This window comes from Mauremys mutica, chromosome 2 (assembly GCF_020497125.1).
Source record: "Mauremys mutica isolate MM-2020 ecotype Southern chromosome 2, ASM2049712v1, whole genome shotgun sequence".
Classification (NCBI taxonomy): Eukaryota; Metazoa; Chordata; order Testudines; family Geoemydidae; genus Mauremys; species Mauremys mutica.
The window spans coordinates 142,353,444-142,374,478 of record NC_059073.1 but is presented as its reverse complement, the minus strand read 5'-3'; the positions used below and the strand labels follow the sequence as shown (position 1 = coordinate 142,374,478).

Below are 21,035 nucleotides of genomic sequence, written 5' to 3'. Positions count from 1 at the left end.
ATCGCCCAGTGACAGAGAATGCTGTGAAACTGAACTGAGAAAGGGAATTCAAGTCAGCAAAGGGCCAAGCAGAGTTGATTGTTTGGTTCCAGTTTCTGTTTCGGGGAGTCTGTAAGACTGGGCTGGGACTCATGATTCTCCCAAAGCCCCAGGTGCCCCCAGTTTCCCCTCTCAGCTACAAAGGTTGAAAGAACAGTCTCCTTTTCAGCACTGCTGATCCTACTCAGAACCCAGGAGTGTAACTTGCATGCCGGGAAACCCCCATTTAGCCAAACACTTCAGAGCCCCAGTGAAAGCTCCATGCTTGTTTTTATTAAGTGAGCTGCAGAGAGAGAGGCCTGAGCTGAGCTGAACTACACAGACGAATGTAACAGCGAAAAAAAGGGAGATTTTGTCATCTACAGAAGCTCCTGTTCATAGGGAGCCCTCATGGAAAAACAAAGCAAAAACACCACACATGAAAGGCTATAAGGGACCTTCAAAGAACATCCCTGAGATGGCCTTCATGGCCAATATTCCCTACTGCTGTGGCCATTGTAAATACACAGAGTCTTGGGTCCTCGCAGCTGATAATGAGAAACATGTGGTTCTAACCCTTGAGCCTATAAACATTTGCTACAGAAGAGCAGAGAGAGCAATATGTATTGTTATGGCAGGAGTCACCACATGGTGATAGGACATGCAGTCCTACAAATTCAAGAGAGATGCTGTCTTTCAAGGAATACTGTGTTAGCTGTGTGAGGTAGGTTCTCGGGGTGGGTGGGGAGCTGCGGCAAGCAGCAAGGGAGTTTGTCTGCCTTAATTGTTCTAACTAGAGTCAATTTGTGGGACAGAGCTGCTCTGGGTACTGGGCTTTGGACTGAAATCCCTGAAAGAAGGAATTGCCTCTGCGCTGTTTGTGACCACCTCTGTTCCAGGACTGGTGTATACAATGTGCAACAAACAACTTACACTAAGAATATACCCAGTATCTGTGCCACTAATTTCTCCATTTCAAGGAAACAGATCTGCCTGGCCCCAGTATCAGCTACTGCTCAGCAGAGGGGAGACAATACCATCACACACATGCTCTGTTGTGTATTTCTGTATGTTTAGTTCATGATCTTCTTTGGGTTTTTTATTAAAGAAAGTACTGTCTGCTGATTGGAGCCCAGGGCCTAGGGAGAAAGGACCCAAGGTCTATCCTCTGGTTCCTTCCTTTGGGTCATTAACTTAACTTGACTTTACCAATCTTCAGAATGGGCAGAGATCCTCATTGTTTTCAGCGCACGTCAAGATCCTTTGGTAAAAAGTGTTACGCTGGGTCCCATGCTGCCTCTCATGCTTGGGAGAAGCACCCCATAGCCATCTGCAAAGGCCCCCCCAACTTTTAAAACACTAGCATTTTCCTTTCATTTGTTTCCATGAACAAGAGTAATCCCAGGGAAGAAGCCCAGGGAATTTCAGTCTTCAGATGGAAACAAGACTGCCTTTTGTATCAGTAGAGCCCAAAATACCTCTAATGATTAGCAGCCAGAGCAGGGCTTTTCTTGGTCCTTATCTCTGATGTCTTCCATTTACAAAGGACGCCCTTTCAAACCTTGCCAATTTTGCCTCCAACAAGTAGATAAAGTTACTTCCATACGTGGAGCATTACCAAGTTTCCTCTGCTTGCTATAGAGAATGCCGGGCTATTTAAAGAACTGGCAAACTTTTAAGGGGGACTGATCACTGTGTTTCTTTTTCAAAGACCTCCAATACTCCTGTGGCAGGGACCTCTTTCCAAACCACCTTTGCACACGGAAAGCTCTTCAGAGCAGTCACTAGGGCCTAGATGGAGCTACAGAGATTTACACCCATTGAGGATCTGGTTCTACATCCTTAGTGTCTCTTTGTGGGGGCATCGAGCACCCTGCGGAATGCCCAGGGGGAGAGTCATATGTTCTACAGGAGACTTTGCTGCTCTCCCCACGTTCTAGTTCTGCTCCCATGGACGTCAGTGGAGAATTGTGACCTGGAGATTCAAAGGGAGCTGGGGCTGCTGCGTCAAAGAGTTTAGGCCTTGCAATTGGATCCACGTGGGTGCAAAAGTCTTCCCCTGTGGATCTGGGCCTTAAACATGCCTCAGTTAGGAGTCGCCCTGTACTCAGCACGACCAATTGTTAACTAGAGGAGCTAACGGAGGTACGTCTACGAGGCGGTTGGCGAAGAACTTATGGGGTAGAAAAGGGGCTGGGAGGGAACATATTTGAAAAACCAAGTAGGAGGGCCTTGGCAGTACCTTACTAAGTTGTTTGGCCTGGGTTTGGAATTCAGGTCAGAATCAGGGAGAGTGCAGTCAGCATCACAGGAGCCACATCTGCTAGATCAGTGCGAGATGGGGCACTTAGATAAAAGAACCTGATCTCCCAGGCACCTCTCTCTGTGTGGCGGGAGAGGGGTGCACCTCTCAGCTTGCTCCTGGAGCTCCAAGGTCAGACAAGCCTCCAGGATTTGAAGCAGCTCACTGAGGACTAGATGGTGGCTACAGTGCAATGGGTTTGGGTGTGGAGGTGCATCGCAGCGCCCAGAAGATGGTAGAGGGCCTTTCAGGGAGCTAAGGGGAGGCTCAAGGCAGCCTGGTTCACCCAACTCCCCAGTGCCAGCAGGCAGCGCCCCAGCCAACCATGGCCCTCCTTGAGCGTGGAACACCTGGAGCGCTAGAATTCTGGCTGACCTCTGCGCACCAGGACAGGGATGGGTTGCCAGGATCCTGTCTCCCTCTCCTCTTGCACAGGCCCACAGAATCACGCTGTGGGAGCCACGTCCTGTTGGTGTGAAACCTTCAAACCAGTTCACATCAGAGCGAACAGACTTCTCAATTTTCCAGCCACTTGTGCCCCAGGCCAGGCAAATCGCACAGGGGTCACCCCATTCCAACAGCAATCGAGAGAAACACCTCCCAGGGGCCACCCCGCTGTGAGCCAGATCCTGCTTTCACGGAACTGAATGGGCTCGCTTTCCGGAGTGAGGCAAGTAGGACTCGACAGTATAGTCTAGCATGCAAGTCCCTGTTTGCAGGGCCGACTCCAGCTTTATTGCCACCCCAAGTGGGGGGAGGGGGGAGGAAAAAAAAGAAAAACCCAATTGAGCTGCCACTGAAGTGCTGCTGAAGAGGAAAAGAGGGACTGAAGGACCTGCTGCCAAATTGCCGCCACAGACACGGACGTGCCACCCCAATAACAGACGGAGCGCCACCCCTTTGTGTCGGCCGCCCCAGGCACCTGCTTCCTTCACTGGTGCCTGGAGCCGGCCCTGCCTGTTTGCATTGCCAGTCCCACCTAGCTGTCCCAGCTTACGTCAGGGCCCCATTGTGTGAGGTGCTGCGCACGCACACACACTAAGAGGGAGACTCTCTGCCCCTGGCAACTTGCAATTTAAATATACAAGACAGAAAGGAAAGATCACCCACATTTTACAGATGGGGAAACTGAGGCATGGAGGCTTGCTGAACCATCCATAGGAAGTCTGCTGATGATGAGGAAATTGACCCAGTCTCCTAAGTCCCAGCTCACTGCTTTGACCACAAGGCACTTTTTCTCACCTGTACACAGAGGGTGAAATTCACTCCTTTGCAGAGGATCAGCAAAATGCCTATGCATGGGAATGGGATTTAAATAGCATATGGACCATTTGCTGGCAGTCAGTGGAAAAACTGCCCAGTCACACAGTGCTGGCTGTCTTTCCTTCCTACTGCTATGTTGCATTAGACACGCCTAAAAATACTTTCATGACTGGCCTATTATTTTTCCACCTCAGCCATTGCTGTTGCTACTGGAGAGACATTCTGCCACTGTGAAGAGGAGTGGGGAGGTAATTCACGCAGCCACACACGGCTGAGGAAGTTGTTGGTTTACAAAGTCGTCCTAGCACCCTGGTGTTAGTCTGTTTATTACAACATTCTAGCCTGAAAGGGTGAGAATATTTACACTGCAAAAAGTACCCCACAGTATGAGTCGCAGAGCCCGGGGCAACTGACCCAGGCTCATGGGGCTAGTGCTCTGGGGCAAGAATGGCCATGTAGACATTCCCACTTGAGCTGGAGCCTGGGTTGTGAAAGCTGGCGGGGGGTGGGTGGGGTCTCAGAGCCCAGGGTTTTCCATGTTTTTTTTTTTTTTGCAGCATAAATGTACCCTACATATCTACACTGTGCAGTAAGCCAAGGCTTGGACTCAGGTTTGAACCCAAACTGCCCTTCTCTCCACACACAAATCAGTCTGACTGAGGTCAGCGAGGATTCAGGACCCAGGTCCTAAGACCCTGTTGGGATGGGGGACGGGAGAGTCAGAGACCAAGTCCCACTGTGACTCATCTAAGCTTTGTCATTTTGCAGTGTGGATGCAGCTCAAGATGCAGACCCAGATCACAAGTTCAGCGCAGTGCAGTATGGATGCGTTAGCATGTCTGCAAGATGCGGGTCCAGCAACTGTAAACCCATGTTTATAATGCAGCGTGGATGCTCAGTTGCAAGCTTGGAAACACAGTCTACAAGCCCAGATCCCACAGATCCGGGTTTACAATGCAGTAAAGACAGACCCTAAGGCTCTGATCCTGTAAATGACTGAAAGCACCATTGTATTCACATTCTACACAGTCCTGCAATGACACCTGCACAAAATACACCATGTGAGGCATCATTTAAAAACTAATAACTCAAGGCTCAATAATAGCATGGTGAAATGGGTGTAGCAACCCTATGTAAAGTAATGAAATCTCCCCCCCCCCCCATGATGTTATTAGCACATGTTCAAAACCACACAGTCCTGCCTAGGCAAAGGTAATTAAACAGGTCTATCCTAAACAGAGGAGTATGTGTTTACTTCAATGCAAGTAGAAAACAGGGTCCTCCAGACAGCAGGGGAAGGAAATGGCAGGAGACAAAACAAATTTGCATTTCAGTGAACACAGGAGAAGAGAAAGAGCATGGAACCTCCTTCTCCACCAGTCTCCGTGTCACCCCCTTAGCCATTTGAATAAACTTTGTTTTGAGAGAGAATCTTCAGAAGAATCCACTTTAAGGGACAGAGAACCCCAAGTTCTCTCTTTCACCTAAGAAAACCTTTGGCCCCCAGGAGAGATTGTGACCAAGGAAAGGGTCAGACACCATCTTGCTGGATGAGGGGGGGATGGGAAAGGCCATCTTAAATCAAGCCTTGAACCTAAACTTGCTAGGTTAAGTTTCAGACTTTTAGATTCCTGTTTTCACTTGTATTTGCTTGTAACCGTTTCTATCTGTCTCGGATTCTCGAATTCACTACAATCCTATCTCCTTTTGTTAATAAACTTGTACGTTTTAATCTAAACCAATCCAGTATCGTGTTTAAACTGAACTCCAGTTAAAGTAGCAAACTGTTGCATATTGACTCTGTACAGGAGCAATGAACCTTTAATATCTGAACTGTCCTGGAGGGGGCTGAACAGTGCAGAACTCACGGTCTTGGGGAAATTGGGGACCGGGAGCATATTAGGCTCATCCTGACAGTAGTACCCAAGACTGATGGAAGCCAGAGTGCGGCTGGTGTGTTGCTAACAGCTGCTGGGGTCAAAGGTTGTTGGACCAGGGCTGTAGCTATATATAGATACTCAGGTACTACACCAGCAAAGCACCCCAAGAGATGCAAGGCTGTGGAGCAGGCGGTCTGGATTGCACCCTGGAATGTACAATACGGGGTAAGCACATAGCCCATCAGTAACCGCCAGTAGCAAATATCACCAAGGGCTGGGGATGGGACACTAGATAGGGAGGGCTCAGAATTCTTTCCCAGGTGTCTGGCTTGTGGGTCTTGCCCACGTGCCCAGGGTCCAACTGATCACCATATTTGGAGTTGGGAAGGAATTTTCCCCCAGGTCAGATTGGCAGAGACTCGGGGGGGGGGGGTGTTGCCTTCCACTGCCATATGGGGGCACAGGTCACTTGCAGGTTTAAACTAGTGTAAATGGTGGATGCTCTGTAACTTGAAGCCATGATTTGAAGACTTCAGTAACTGAACCAGAGGTTAGGGGTCTATGACAGGAGTGGCTGGGTGAGGTTCCGTGGCCTGCAATGTGCAGGAAGTCAGACTAGAAGATCACGATGGTCCCTTCGGACCTTAAAGTCTATTGAGTATCAGAGCCTAACTGAGCAGTCAGTGGCCAGCTAGAGGCAAGGAAGCTTTATTGTATTTGTTTAGATTTAAGTTAATAAAAAGACACCTAAATCAAGGCTCTGAGCCCTACCACCCCATTAACACCGCAATAAATACAACAAAATCCTGGCAGCATTAAGATAAGAGGTGAAGTTACAATCTAGTTAGAAGAGCCAACGGCTCATGAACAGCTTGGGGAAATAAACCAGCAAACTTTGTTTAGAAACAGAGTTGTTGGTGTTTGGCCTGAGCGTGACACATCTGCAGAAGTTTTGTTTCAAATCGAATGGAGGCACTTTGATTGTTAAAACAATTGCTTAAATTTATGGGTTTGTCTACACAGGGAAAATGAACGTCATAGCTATAGTGGAATAATTTTTCTGCTTTGGCTATGCCAGTCAATTTCCTCTTGTAGAGAAGCCCTTATAAACACCACAACTAGCAAGACATTTACATCAATTCAGCAATCACAGTCACCGACATCAGGATAAAAGAATGCAAACATGCAAGTGTATTGCTCTATGATTTTTGCTTTCCAAGGAAGTCTCCAACTAGGAGCTGAAGTGTCATAACCAAAACCAGATCTCATGTTATTTCATCTCCCTGAAGCAGTACTGAGACAACACAAAAAATATAAGCACTAAAAACTGCTGGGCCTGACCCAGCCAACTGCTGAGCATCTTCTGAAAGTTGCTAAGTGCCCTAAACACACAGGGACATACACAATCAGGCACTCAGAACAGAGATGACATAGGGATTCTGAATGTGTATAAACAGTGGAACATCAATTCCTAATAGACTAGGAGGACTGTAAATTATGCCATGCGTCATATTCAATTCCCTGAACTTCTGTGTGCCTTAGTGACTATCTGTAGAATGGGTATAACAATATTCCAAAGCATCTTTGGGAGCTAAAGTAATTAATTAGTCTGTAAAAAGCATTGAAAATTCCTGCTCAGGCCAGGGTAGGGTGACCAGACAGCAAATGTGAAAAATTGGGACAGGAGGTGTAGGGTAATAGGCACCTATATAGGACAAAGCCCCAGATATTGGAACTATCCCTATAAAATCAGGACATCTGGTCACCTAGGCTAGGGAATGCTCAGCTCAGGAGATTTTCTCAAATCATGGGCCAAGACAGCACCATATGTACTGCAGCTTCAGAGCACACATACAAACACCTTTAGAATTAAGAGGAAATATCCACCTTACAGCAGATCCTTGAATCAAGAGATGCCCCCCTCCCCCTTTCATGATCAAATTCATTTAGGCAGAATCCACACTGACCTAACAGTAACCTGTATATCGTACAAGATGCTGGCAGCATTGAGTTCTGATTAGGTCTGACTTTGCTCTTCTTCAAATATTAAAAAAAAGTGTGTGTGTGTATGTGTATATACTGCGTCCTCCCCCCACAAATACCACACATTGCTGGGTAAAAAACTGCTCCAGATTTTCAATGATTTTTCCACCCCCCTGCATGCAACAGAATTTCTTTGGCAGTGGGGACCTATTCTATTTGCCGTTACATTATCTACCAGTGCATGTTGTATAGACGTGTTTCTTTAAAGAGGGCATGAGCACCACTTAAAACCTCTTGATCTTAAAAATTAAAAAACAGCAAAGACTCTGAACGCATTTTGAATCCAGCAAGAGACTTCCATTGTGCTCCTTACAAGAGCTATGAACTTAGCATGTGCAAACTGTACACATTATATATTAGAATTAGAAAAAAAATTCACCCTGTTTCCTGCCCAGCATAGAATTCATCTGTTCTTGAGGTCAGAGTCAAATATCCTGGAGGTCTTTTAAAAGGGAGAATATTTATGACTCAGGACAACTCTCATAACTATGCCCCCAACGGAAAAACATGACTCCAAACACCCCTGATGTTAGGGAGTGGGGTGTTCAAATTATATTGCTCAGGCTGTCTCCAGACAATTTGCACGCCAAGATCCATAGAGTCAGCTCTCACGCTCCACACTAGAAGATTGACACAGGGGTTAGGAGAGAATTATTCCCCTTCGCACTCACATGGGAATCCCTGGGCAATTGATCATGGGCCCGATCCAACTCCATTGGAGTCAGTGGGAGTCTTTCCACTAACTGCAGTGGGCTTTGGCTTAGTTTGGATGCACATGTGGGAAGTGTGTGTGTTTGTTTCCTCAGGGTCCTAGAGGAGGAGACAGATTGGAGCCATTAGCCTCTTGTTTTAAAATTAGCTCCACTCTTCTGAGGATTTACCCTAACAGATGAAACCATCATGCCTTTGAGTCAAATTTCTGTCTCCAGCAGCAGCCAGGCAGGAAGGCAAAACAATCTCTTTTCCTTGTAATCTCAACTGCTCTGGGAAACTGGGAATGATACATTAGGGAAGCTAGGAATGATACAGTATGAATTAGACTCACCACTCACGCTCCTTCAGATAGCTCCAGCAGTCTGTTCCCTGCTGTTCCCCCAAGCAGAATGGGGACTATCTCTTGCTGCGTGTTAGCTTCTTTGCAGGCTGACTTTCTCAGCTGAAAGGCAAAACCCCACACTGAACTACTCTGACATTCCCTCTCCCAGCCCAGAGCTACTTAACCTGAGGAAAGATAGCAGCTTCCTGACCTTCCAGGAGTTTCAGGCAAACTGTACCAGGGAAGCAAAGCACCACTCCCTGCTACTAGGCAGAGGCAAGCCCAGCTGGGGCTAATTGAGAGACACAGGTGAGTAATCAGCAGTGGCTAACAAGAAGCAGAACTCACAAAGCACTGGAGCCTGCTACAGGCTTTCAAAAATAGTGAGGGCCAGAGATTTTCAAAAGTATTTAGACTCTTAACTTCCATTGAAATCCCTAATGTTTTGGGGAACCTAAGCTGAGATACCTTAAGGGGGCCTGACTTGCAGGCAGTCCTCTGAAAATCAGGCCCCCTTTTAAGCATTAACACCCCACATTACTAGTCAGACTTGGTCCTGAGAATGAAGTTGCTCCACCTCCTCAGAAAACAGGTTAGGGTTGGGCACTGTTCTAAGACAGAGGGGAGAGAATTTATTTGAGACTGTACAGTTCTTTGTGGTTTTGTTTCCTGTGCTCTCGTTTGAGTCCCTCAGGAAGTGTATATAATTTCTAATGCACTCCCCACAAATTCCCCACCTATTGGCCTCAATGCTCAGTGCCGAGATGAAATGCCTGGGGAAAGCCCTAGGGTGACCAGATAGCAAGTGTGAAAAATCGGGATGGGAGTGGGGGGCAATAGGAGTCCATATAAAAAAAAGCCCCAAATAATGGGACTGTCCCTATAAAATGGGGACATCTGGTCACCCTAGAAAGTCCTGTGTTACAATCACAGCTGAACAAGTTTGAATCTTGTGCTAAGTTTGGGGCTGGGGGCTCCAGCCTATCTTCGATAGCCTTTTCTTGTAGATGAGGACAGCTTGCAATTGTGCTGTCTTGTGTTGCAGGGGGAAGGGTTGTGACTTTCTGCTGTCTTTCCCCTGACAAGCCCCAGAAATAAGGCTCCTTGCTCTGACCTGAAGAGCAAGACGCTGTAAGCAGAGTGAGTCTCCTCCCATTTCCTTGCAGTAGTTAGTTAGTCAGGTAGGTTAGATCCAACAGCAAAAACTGGGCCTAATAGCCTGCCGTGTTAAATATGCTGAAGGAAGTTGGGGGTAGGCCATAGAAGCCCAGCCAGAGCCCACGTTTTCAGGGATGGCTACTGATTTTGGATGCCCTATTTTTGAGTTCCTATGTGAGACACCTAAGGCCTGATTTTCTGAAGATTTCAGTGAGAGCAGGGGGATCCTCAGCACCTCAGAAAATCAGGGTTTTGGTGGCTCAGGTTGGGAAGGGAACCCCAAAACAGAGGACTCAGAAGGAGAGGCTGTCAGATTCCAGTATATTGGGTGCTATTTGTTAAGCAATGGCAGGGTGTGCGCGTGTGTGTACGTACTCAGCACTGTACAGGACACAACATAGAGGCAATTCCTGTCCCAAGGAATTTGCAGTATGAAAGGCTGGCTGTATTGAATAGAAGTTGCACTGGAAAAGCTGGCAGAGCTTTTAATTCATTGTTGTGGACATTGTGGCAAAAGTGAGTCTTTAGGAGGATCCGAATGGATAGGTGGGTTGGAAAACTGGTTCAGGCAGGTAGTCTGCAATGAGGTGCAGCACACAACCTGGAGCATTCCACCCTGCTGAATGGATCAGGAGAATGTTTGCATGTTCCTAGCAAATTCAATGCTGGCGACAAGACAGATGGAGAGACACATTTGGCAAAGAATGTTGTGGCTTGTCAATTTGCAAGCTCCCATTTGCACACGAGGGCTCCTTGTTTCAGCAAAACACTTCGGCACATTGCCTACGTCCCATTTGGGTTTGTCTACAGTGCAAACAGAGGTGCTATTATAGCACACCCATGCTAACTTTAATCTAGTGTAGACATGGTTGGGCGTGGGCTTTAGTACAGGTTAGCTGCCTGAATACAAGCCCGTCAGGGACCCTGGGTACGTACTTGGGTTGCTGGCCCATGCTGAAGTCTGTACTATCATGTCTATACTACCATTGTTACCCACGCTAGCTCGATTAAACGCAAGCCCACCTTCATTTGCAGTGTAGACATACTCATTGAGGTCAACAGGACACAAGCACATTCTTAAATTTATGCCTGTGCTTACATGGTTTGCTGAATTGGGGCCTTTGTCATGCCACTTATGCGTCCATCTTCATCAATCTCCCTTCATTTCCTCCATGGAAGGAAATATTCTATTAGAAACCCACAATAGCAGAACACTGGTAATCCACACTGAGGAAAGGGAAGTTTTACATGGAGCAGGTTCCCCTGCTTTTCTCCTAGCGCATTCGCCTTTGTCTAGTAAACACAACATATGGAAACAAGCATGAATTAATGTAGTTCTTTAATAATAACCAAGATCAGCAAGGGTAATCACTGAATTTAACAAATGACACATGCAACAAACACAGGGAGTAGAACATCATCATTTAAACCTGGCTTAAGTGTCTTCTTCCAACCAGTCCTGGGATATTAACGCTGAAGTCAATATCAAAAAATAAACCATGTTTCCTTTCCACTGCTGCATCATCCCCAGCTATTAGCAATATTCTTGACTCAAACACTGCTAGAGTTCTCAAAGAAACTAGACAGCCTGCCACTCCCCCGCCCCCCCCCCCCCAACTCCCCATCATCTAAATGATGACAGAACATGTTTTGACACGACATGGAGTATCTGGAGAATTTGGAAGATCACAAGGCTAATTTGAACAAAGGCTTCAAATTACAGCCAGCAGCAGCTTGTAACTTTTCAGCATTTTGAAATGTTCTTAATCCTCGTCAAATGCTACTGCATATTTCTTTCAGGCTGTTGGACACAGATTGACATAGAGCATTGAATATAAAAAATGTACATGAATAAAGAATAATATAAGTCCCAGGCCTGAGTGTCCTATTCAGAGCAAATCACTCAGAGCTGTTCATTGCTATCAAGACCAATTCTATTACTTCTATATTTCTGCATGTGCAAATGGTAAAAACAATACAAAAAATGAAACCCTAATTCCTGTTGAAACTGCAGAGCAGATGTTTCACCGTTTGGCTCCTTCCTTTTGTTCTGTAATGAACATTTGCCTTCAATTGGCTAGTTTGGAATGACAGCTTTGTAATATGTACAACAAGAAAGTTCTATTGAGAGGGGATACATAGGGTACCATTTGTCTGTATACAGTACACCAGTTCATTCAACCTTGTTTGCATAGCATTAATTGTCACTGGAAGGCGATGTGAAATTATGGCCAACATTGTCAAACCTGGTTGCCTAAAGTTTCATAAGCCTGGTCAACACTACAAAGTTAGGCTGACTCACCTACATCGCTCAGGGGTGTGGAAAATCCACGCCTCTGAGCAATGTAGTTAAATCAAGCTAACCACAGTGCAGACAGAGGTAGGTGGACAGAAGAATTCTTCCATCAACCTAGCTATTGCCTCTCTGGGAGGTGGATTACTTATACTGATGGGAGAACCCCTCCCATCAGCATCGGCAGTGCCACTGTAGCATTTCGAATGTAGACAAGTTCACAGATTCCAAGGCCATAAAGGACCACTGTGATCATCTAGTCTGACTTCCTGTATTGCACAAGCCAGAAAACTTCCCCAAAATAGTTCCTACAGAAGATCTTTTACAGAAACATCCAACCTTGATTTAAAAATGACCAATGATGGAGAATCCACCTTAATCCTGGATCAATTGTTCTGCTGGTTAATTACCCTCCCTGTTAATTACTCTCATCATTATCAATTCCCACCTTATTGTCTGAATTTCTCCAGCGTCTCCTTCCAGCCACCTTTCTCTGATAGGCCCCTAACTCCATATTTAGGCACCTCAACAAAAGGAGTCCGATTTTATTTTCAAAAGTGCCCTGCATTTGTGACTCCCCTGGATTTCAGTGAGGTTGCTGGGGGCTCAGCACCTTGGAAACTCAGCTCACTTCTGCTAAGGTGCCCAAATATAAATGTAGGAGTCTAACTTTAGGCCCAAGTTTGGGGCCCAAGTCTCAGCTGATGTCAATCAGCATAGTCCCACTCAGTTGAAGATATGTCCTTTTGGTCTTAATTTCCATTCAGATTCTAGCTTTGGCAAAGGTGCCTTTACTCCCTTCCCTCTCCCCAATCTCTCCACCTGCCGCACCTTAGTTATTTCCTTTTCTCTCTTCATATTAATGCAATACAATGAAATTTAGAGATGAGTGCAGCTACCCGCCTGGTTCCCTAGGACCTGATCTTTCATAAATTCACAGGTTCTAAGGTCAGAAGGGGACCTTTCCAATCATCTAGTCTGACCTCCTGCCTAAAACAGGCAGCAGAATTTCACTTGGTCACTTCTGCATCAAGTCCATCATTTCTGGTTGAACTAAGGCATAACTTTAGGAAAGACATTCCATCTTCTAGTGATGGACAATCCATCATATGCCTAAGTAAACTGTTCTAATGGTTAATTACCCTCACTGTTAAAAATGTGTGCCTTATATCTAGTCTGAATTTGTCTGGCCTCAGTTTCCTGCCATTGGATTTTGTTATGCTTTTGTCTGCTAGATTATGTTTTGTGTATCACATGCTGGCTAATACATGAAAGGAATCCATGTTTGTAAACCTAAACTGGCCCTTTATTAAGAGAACTATTTACAGAGATGCTGAAACTGCACTAGCATTCCAGTCATGTGCACACAGGCTGACTTCCTGAAGCCTTCTCTGAATGCTTCCCTCCTGCAATCTGTGCTCCTGCCTCCAAATTTTATGTAGGTTGCTACAGATTAAAGAACCATCTGATATCAGAAATCTTCTCCCCTTTGGGAAAATTCATTTGAGAGCTTTAGGACCATCTCTTTGGAAACTTAGGGCCACACATTTGCAGGAGCACATGTCTGCAAAGAAGCGTGCACCTAGATGTTTTGCACCTGCTGAAAGCCTCTTCAGAACACACAAATGGTCCTCTGCATACATGCACAAAGGTCGGTGTTTGTGCCATGTCCCTTTCGATTTAGTACATGAATCTACTGCAGCCCCAGAAAATGTGGCCGTAGTCCTGTGCCTGTTGAAGTCAATTGCAGAACTTCCATTGACTTCGGTGGCACCAGGCTCCAAACCTGCATAATTGTGCACCCATAGGTTGATTTTAAATACAACACTGGAGGTAAATTCTGCTAGCCAACATCTGCTCTGGTTTTGCTGAGTATGTTTTATATGGTCAGGGTCTACTGAAAACAAGTAACTTAGATTACCTGTGGGCACTCTGATTCTATGTCCAGTTAATAACCTGCATGTTCAATGTCTAGTAAATAACTGGTCGATAACCAGTTAATGATTCTCTGTTCAGTTAATAAAAAATAGGCATTTGCTTATCACTAGGTGTTTCTCCACACACCCACTGCAGTATGGCTATACACTACCCTAGATCCATGTGCATAACTCCCATTCAATGGATCGAGGGGCGTATATAGCCCATAGTCCTTGTAGTTCAATTAATGCTATGTAAAGCAGGTACTCGTCACTACAGGAAATATTTGTACATTTATAAAAAGCAATACAAACATAAAGAACAAAAATACAACAAGCACAGCTTGATACAATAACATGCCATGAAATATCATTGGCTTTATAATAATTTACTACAACTTGAAAAATGTTCTTTTATCCACACTGGATAGGAAATGCTTCCATCTAACATATGGTAAGCATGCAATAACAATATATACAACGACAATTTGGAGTTTGTTTTTACTCATGAGAAGGACTGTAGTACAGGGATACATTAAAATTATTTTTTTCTGGCCTGATTGAGCTTTTCTGTTACTCTGTTTAAGTTTGTTTTTTGGTTTTTTTTTTCCTCTTAAATTGTGGTAAAGAAGTTTTTATAGGAATCTGCAAACACTACTTTTGTCTTAGAGTAGTAAACTAATTTATCCCAGCAGTTCTTCTGATTTACTGGTTGACACTAAAAAAAGATATTCTTAATGTCATTGGTGAAAAAATAATTTTCTTTCCAAACTTTTTTGTACCGTTGAGGATCTGTTAAGAGAAATATCTATTAATCCCACAGGACGTTATTACACTTTCCATCTTCAGCTATTTAACTAGATGGCATCCATCTCAAGGGGAAGTCCAACCAAACCTTTGAAGGGCTTTCCAAGATTTCCAGTCCCACTTGACAATCCTAACGTCATCTAGTCGAACCGACTGTGGCCAGTACCTGCTACAGTCTGAGTAGTGTCTAACCCAGTGAATGTCAAAAGTGGGGACTGCTCTGTGCTGCCTGCAGACCAAACAGTTGTGATGGTGGATACATCGGCCCTTTCACAGAACAGCTCGCACATGGCTGCAGACCTCAGAGCCATTGTGATCCCTGTATGAAGTCATTTGTTCCATATGACATAAGACACACTGACCAAAGGGTTGGTGAGTGCCAACTGGGCTGAATCTGAGCCTGATAGAAAGGGACTGTTTATAAAGGTCCCTGACAAAAGATATCCCAGTTCGTTCCTTGACTGGGTCTTCATCTTTATATCTGCTCTGTTCCTCTTTCTTGAATAGCCTTTTCCCCTAGGAAAGCAATATTTCCAACAACACTGGAGTAACTACTTGGCAAAGCGTATCTGTGGTTGAAACCACCTGCTTTATGAGTATGAAAACCCTTCGATATTCACAGAATTGTAGCTACAAAGATGATTTGTCTTTATGATGCGGCAATTTCCAAGGAGATATTCATGTCATGGGAGCTGATTGTAAAAGTAAACTAGGGAGGCAGAGGTTTGACTTTAATCTTGATCTTGTCTATTTCAGCACTGTGTTACAAAGGCAGGTGCTCAGGAAGTTTACTATAGGTTAAAACGTGTACATACGCAGTATTGTAAACTATGAGGGGAGGGTCCCACTGGGAAAAAAATAAAAAGAAGGAAAAAACATGGAGAAATGCAGCCAGTGCATTTCTTGGAAGACTGATTCCCATCTCAGGCAACTTTGTGCATGACTTCGCCTTGGCCAACAACTGATAATGGAAGTGACAAGAGAAAGGTGTAGCCACACTGTGTCCCTTTGACAAAGTGTATGGGAGACATTCAGTGCTTATTAAAGAAAGGAAAACAAAAATCAAAGCAGAGAAGTTGGTAAGGCGGAAGGGGGCAATTTACAAACAAAAGAGGCAGCGGTGAGATTCTGTGAAACTGATGACAATTACAGGATTTATGAAGCCTAAGTGCATTGCAGTTTTTTTTAAAAAACTGAATAGAACCAACCACTCATTCCCACGTCAGCTGTTTCAGAAACCTTCATTTAAAAATGGAAACGGTCACTGAATTACTCTGCTGCACTCATCAGACAGGCACCGTTAGCTAAGCGTAGTGTAACGACTCTTCTTTCAACCTTCTCTTCCACAGGCTCCTTTGCTCAGTGGTCTCCAGACCCCTACAGCCTGGTGAGAACATGGAAGGCTGATCTTTCATTAACTCTTCTTCTTCAAGTGTGGGGTTGGAGCCCTCCTGTGGGTTTTCTTTTTATTTTACATGTAATTCATTTTTCTAGTAGTACTTCAGCCTCGTTCACCCACACTTCCACATAACAACATACACAAATCCATACACCAGACATCTACTCCAACACCCTCCTGGGAACTAAAGGATGATGGCCCCGTTCATTCTCCAGAACAAAGTCCATTGGGATGGCTGCTTTTTTTTTTTTCTTTTTTTTTTCAGATTAAAAATCCAAGATCTAACACTCCTCATTATCTTATCCTGCTGTTCGCATGCATGTGAGAAATAATCATCTCTCCATATTAATCTGAAGCACTGCAACAAGAAGAGAACTCACGCAGTCATGGCAAAGTAGCCCATTGTGATGTCCACATGGTCTGTAGGAAGCTTTCACCTGGGCCCTTCACTGTGGAGGATTGCCCTGCAGTCTCTGAATTTTCTAAGAGCTAGTCTAATTTCCAATTTCTTCCAGGATCACTGTGGTAAATCACAGAGGATGGGAGGGCTGAAGTGAACATTAGTGATTTATGTTTCTCCAGTGGCCTCATTTTTGCAGCCCCCTGGATTTTCTCTCCTTGCTGGTTGGTGAGACTGGTGCATTGTGGGATTATATATAAATAGATAAAAAGACTAATAAGTGGTTTGTTCTATTGTCACCCATTTCAGAATGTAAAGACTTCCTATAACCCCCCCCCCAAGACAGGTTTGTTACAGTACTGCTGAAAGAGCCCTCCGAATGCTTCTGGAAGAGAGAGGGACAAGGCTGAGCCCCTAGACAGAAGGGCGAGGGGGGGGCCTGGAGGGAGGAGGGGCTCGGTTGGGGGCCGGGGCCTGGGGAGGCGGGGGCAGTGGAGGGAGAGTGGATGATGGGGATGGGGTGGGAGGAGTGGGAGAACTGGGAGGAGGTGGGGTATAGATCGGGGCAGGGGGTGGAGGGTTGTAGATCGGGGCAGGGGGCGGAGAGGAGGGTGGATGTGCATGGTTGAGTGGGTATTTCGGCGGTGCCTCAGCATTCTTCACTCGGGTGAAATTGATACAGCGGCCCTAAAAGAGAAACAAAAAGGTTATTGAGCGTGGCGGTGATGTAGGAGCCCAGGGCCCTGCTGGTGGGTGCAGTGGTATTCCTACTCACAAATCAGCTGTCTACGTTTATTTTTGTGGAGTCAAGGCCCCTTTATGGGCCAGATTCTTAACCCAATCCTTGTGTGGCTGCTCTGAGAAACCCAAAAGGATTCACATCTGGAGTGAACCATGCGGTAGCAAATGCAAATTGACTAATCATGGATGGACTAGCCCTGCATCCGTGACTCCAGCTCGCATGGTATTGTGAAAGTGCACACAGAACCATCCTTGCAACCACTGCTCGCTGATTCTATTGCAGCCAGCATGTGCCTGTAGCCAGCGGCCATAGCATATAAAGTCCTGTGAAGGGACATGAATAGGGCCCTACCAAATTCATGGTCCATTTTCATAAATTTCATGATCACAAAATTTTAAAAATCTTGAATTTCATGGTTTCAGATAATTAAATCTTAAATTTCACAGTGTTATAACAAAATATGAATATGTATTTAAAAGTGGCAACATATAAACATGTAAAGCCCTTAAGCCAGCGTTTCTCAAACTGGGGGTCCCAACCCAAAAGGGGGTCGCAAATCTATTGGAGGGGGGTGATGGAATTGCCACCCTTCCTTCTGCGCTGTCTTCAGAACTGGGCAGCCGGAAAGCAGCAGCTGCTGGCCGGGTGCCCAGCTATGCAGGCAGTGCTGCCGCCAGCAGCAGCAGCAGCACAGAACTAGGGGTGTACTTTTGTATACTTTTACCTTATAGTATGGAGTAAAATCACAGAAAAGACCGGATTTCCTGGGGGAGACCAGATTTCATGGTCTCTGACGCATTTTCCATGGGCGTGAATTTGGTAGGGCCTTAGGCATGAATGTCAGCCAGGGCTGAGGCACCGGTGGTTAGAATGCCAACAGGGCAAAGGAGTACTATGGCTTTGTATTTGTTCCTTCCCACAATGCCCACCCCATGGCCACAGAGTTTGGCAAGACCAATCCTGGCTATATCGATGACTATGGCTGGATATCTAGATAAACAGGCACATCTGCTAATCTGTAGGTGTCTCTGCAGGCTTTTGGGACAGTTAGCCTTATGATCAACTCAGTCCACTCATGAAGACGTCTGGCTAACAGTGGTTCATTCTAGCTGTCCAGGTGTGTGCATGACCACTATTCACCCTGGGATCTCACTTGCCCTCCATGAAAACAGATGCAGCCCTATTAAAATACTACACAGATGTCGCTACAGTTTCATACCAGACATTTGCTTATGAGTTCAGGCATGCTTTCTCCCAACACATCCAAAGGATGAGAAATAATCAGTGCAACTATTCAGCAGTGGACCAATAGCTCCAGTAAGAATTCCCCTACAGTGTAATCCAGAGGGAAGACAGCTGTGAGCAAAAGCCAGATTCAACTGTCAGATCTTGCTAGAAGTGTATCCACTCCCCTCCCCCCCCACATCTGTACACACAGGTGCTACAGACCGTGGGTGGCAAGCCTCTGAGATTAGACCTGAATTTACAATTGGTGCCATCATGTGATGTAATAGATTTTGCACAACCTCTTTCATTTTAGCAGAGTTAAGGCAAAATTCTCCCCTTCAGAGTTTGTCTTTGGAGTATATTCTGCCGACAGAGCTGCCACAGGTGACAACGGAACCTGCTGACCCTGCTATAGAATACAAGTAATTCCTGGTCTGAGTACACTGATCCCACAGAGACAAGCCCGGGAGAAGAAATGGGTTGAGAAGTCAAATCATAGATTCAACAATATGGCCAGACTGAGGCACAAGTCAGCCCCCAGAATCAGGAGATAGCTTCAAAATAATGAGAGGGATATATTTGGGGGGGTTTATATTTGCTTTCTGAACCTTTGGGATACACTTGGGTTACATTTACAAGCTTTTATCTGCAAGCAGGAGGGCTAGAAGCCAACTTTTTAAAAAACAAAAGCTGCGATTCTCATGCAATCACCTGACTCCAGCAGCTGGGGCTTTAAGAAAAACACCAAATATCACACGATTCATGATAAAATCTCAAGGCCTGGCAACAATGGTTCATGCTTCCCCTTTCCTGCTGCCATTAGAATTCTGGCTCAGAATTTTACCAATGTCCCCCACTACATTTGGCTGATACAAAACTCCAGAGCCAAACGCCTTCCCCCCACTCCCCCTGCTTGAAATCTGGAATTTGCATCTTGCATCTATATCAAATATCACTCATGTCCTGCTTCTAACCATTTACCAACTGGACAGGAGAGGGAGTATTATTTACCAAAGCTAGTTGCTTGTACCGTGTCCTTACTGAAAGAGACAAACTGTTAAGTAGAATGTCTCCTTAGTCTGCTGCCCATGTGAAGCCAAAAACTGCTTTCTGTAGCTCTGCTATAAAAATGGTGCTAAGTTACAGTTTGTTATGCATTTTAAACAAAACCTTTGCCCTCTAAGCTGTTTAGCTTTCTCTAATAATTTCCACCTGTGAAAGATCCCACAATAAATTCTCTACTGTTGGAATCCAAGTTATTATATTACAGGCTCATTCTTCCAGATATGAACTCATACAAAGAGACACTGGAGGGCTTCTGAGCCCACAGTTTGTTTTCCGTTAGGGTGTTGGTGTGTGGGGACGGGGGAGGTCTAGAAGGTGAGGGGGGCTGGGGGTGTTTTGCTTTTCTGTGTTTTTCTCTTTCCTTTTTCAAAGTCAATGTTAGTGCTGGTGAAAAGATGCCAAACGGAACAATGATCCCAGGCAGATGGGAGTGGTTCCAACACACAGGAATGTGGTGGGATTTAAGGCAACTACATTAGGAGCTCTGAACCCTCGCTGTGCCATGGAGTAGTCTTATTATACCCATTTTACAGACAAGTAAAGTGTCGAAGAGGGGTTATAAGCAGCTCGTCCATACCGTCATATCACATTGCTGATAAAGCAAGATTAGAATCCAGGAGTCCTGACTCTCAGTCCCCGACCCTAAACACCACTGAATCCCCAAAAACAAATGCAAGCAAGCTACATGGAAGTTTTGCATCAGATGTCCCTCCACTCCAGACGCTTTGCATTTTTTAAATACTAATGGCCTGTTTTTCCAAAGTGCTGAGCATCTGCAACTGGGTGTCATGCTCTGGTGCCCTACATCTTTTGCAGTCATTTACACAAGGGGTCAGTGGTGGTGAATGCTACCAGATGAGATTGGAGTATGCAACCACACATGGTGCCAAGTTGCCACTGGGGACAGTCTGGTCCAATGGGAGGAGCGGGTGCTTAGCACCTTTGGCAATCAGGCCGTAGATTTTAATTCAGTGGTAACTGTTTGTTTCGTTGCACTGGCACAGGCTGCCAGATAGTGTCTCTTTATTTCAACTGCTGGGTTTGTCTCTTTAATTTTTATGCCTTCTAGTGGGTAGCTGGATATACATGTACCAACAATAAATCAGAAATAAAATGTTCCATTTCCTCCCTCCTCCTGCTCCGATGGCAGGCTGGAAAGGCTGAGAGAGAGGATTTGATGGGCTGTGGAGGCTGAGGGGAAGGGACTGATGTGAAAATAGCTTCAGACAGCTTCTATGCAAGTGCGCTGCCAAAGATATCATCATTGTTTGTGGATATTAAGAAACAGCTGTCTCAATCCTAGATGAGCAGTAGAGGAAAGTGGATTCTGCTCTGAGACTATAAAATACCCTGCACGGCCCACAGTTGAGGAGAGCCTGTTTTGTGTGAACAGAGGTCATCTAAAAGAAAACCAGGGTTGCAGATATACTGTCTTGCACATACAGTGCACACCCCGAGTCTGCTCTAACCTACACCATGGCTGCAA

The 21,035-nt window shown here is 45.4% G+C and overlaps 1 protein-coding gene across 4 annotated transcripts in view; it reads right to left on the bottom strand.

Annotated features, from left to right (window-relative positions):
- Positions 1 to 11,029: 11,029 nt before the first annotated feature.
- The window catches only part of ANTXR1 (ANTXR cell adhesion molecule 1), a 199,109-nt gene continuing 189,103 nt past the window's right edge, over positions 11,030 to 21,035 (bottom strand). For all 4 annotated transcript variants that reach the window (XM_045006867.1, XM_045006869.1, XM_045006868.1 and 1 more), the window contains exon 18: positions 11,030 to 17,202. In XM_045006867.1, coding sequence (XP_044862802.1) covers positions 16,930 to 17,202 — 273 coding nt within the window. In that variant the 3' untranslated portion in view covers positions 11,030 to 16,929. The remainder of the gene's footprint in view (positions 17,203 to 21,035) is intronic.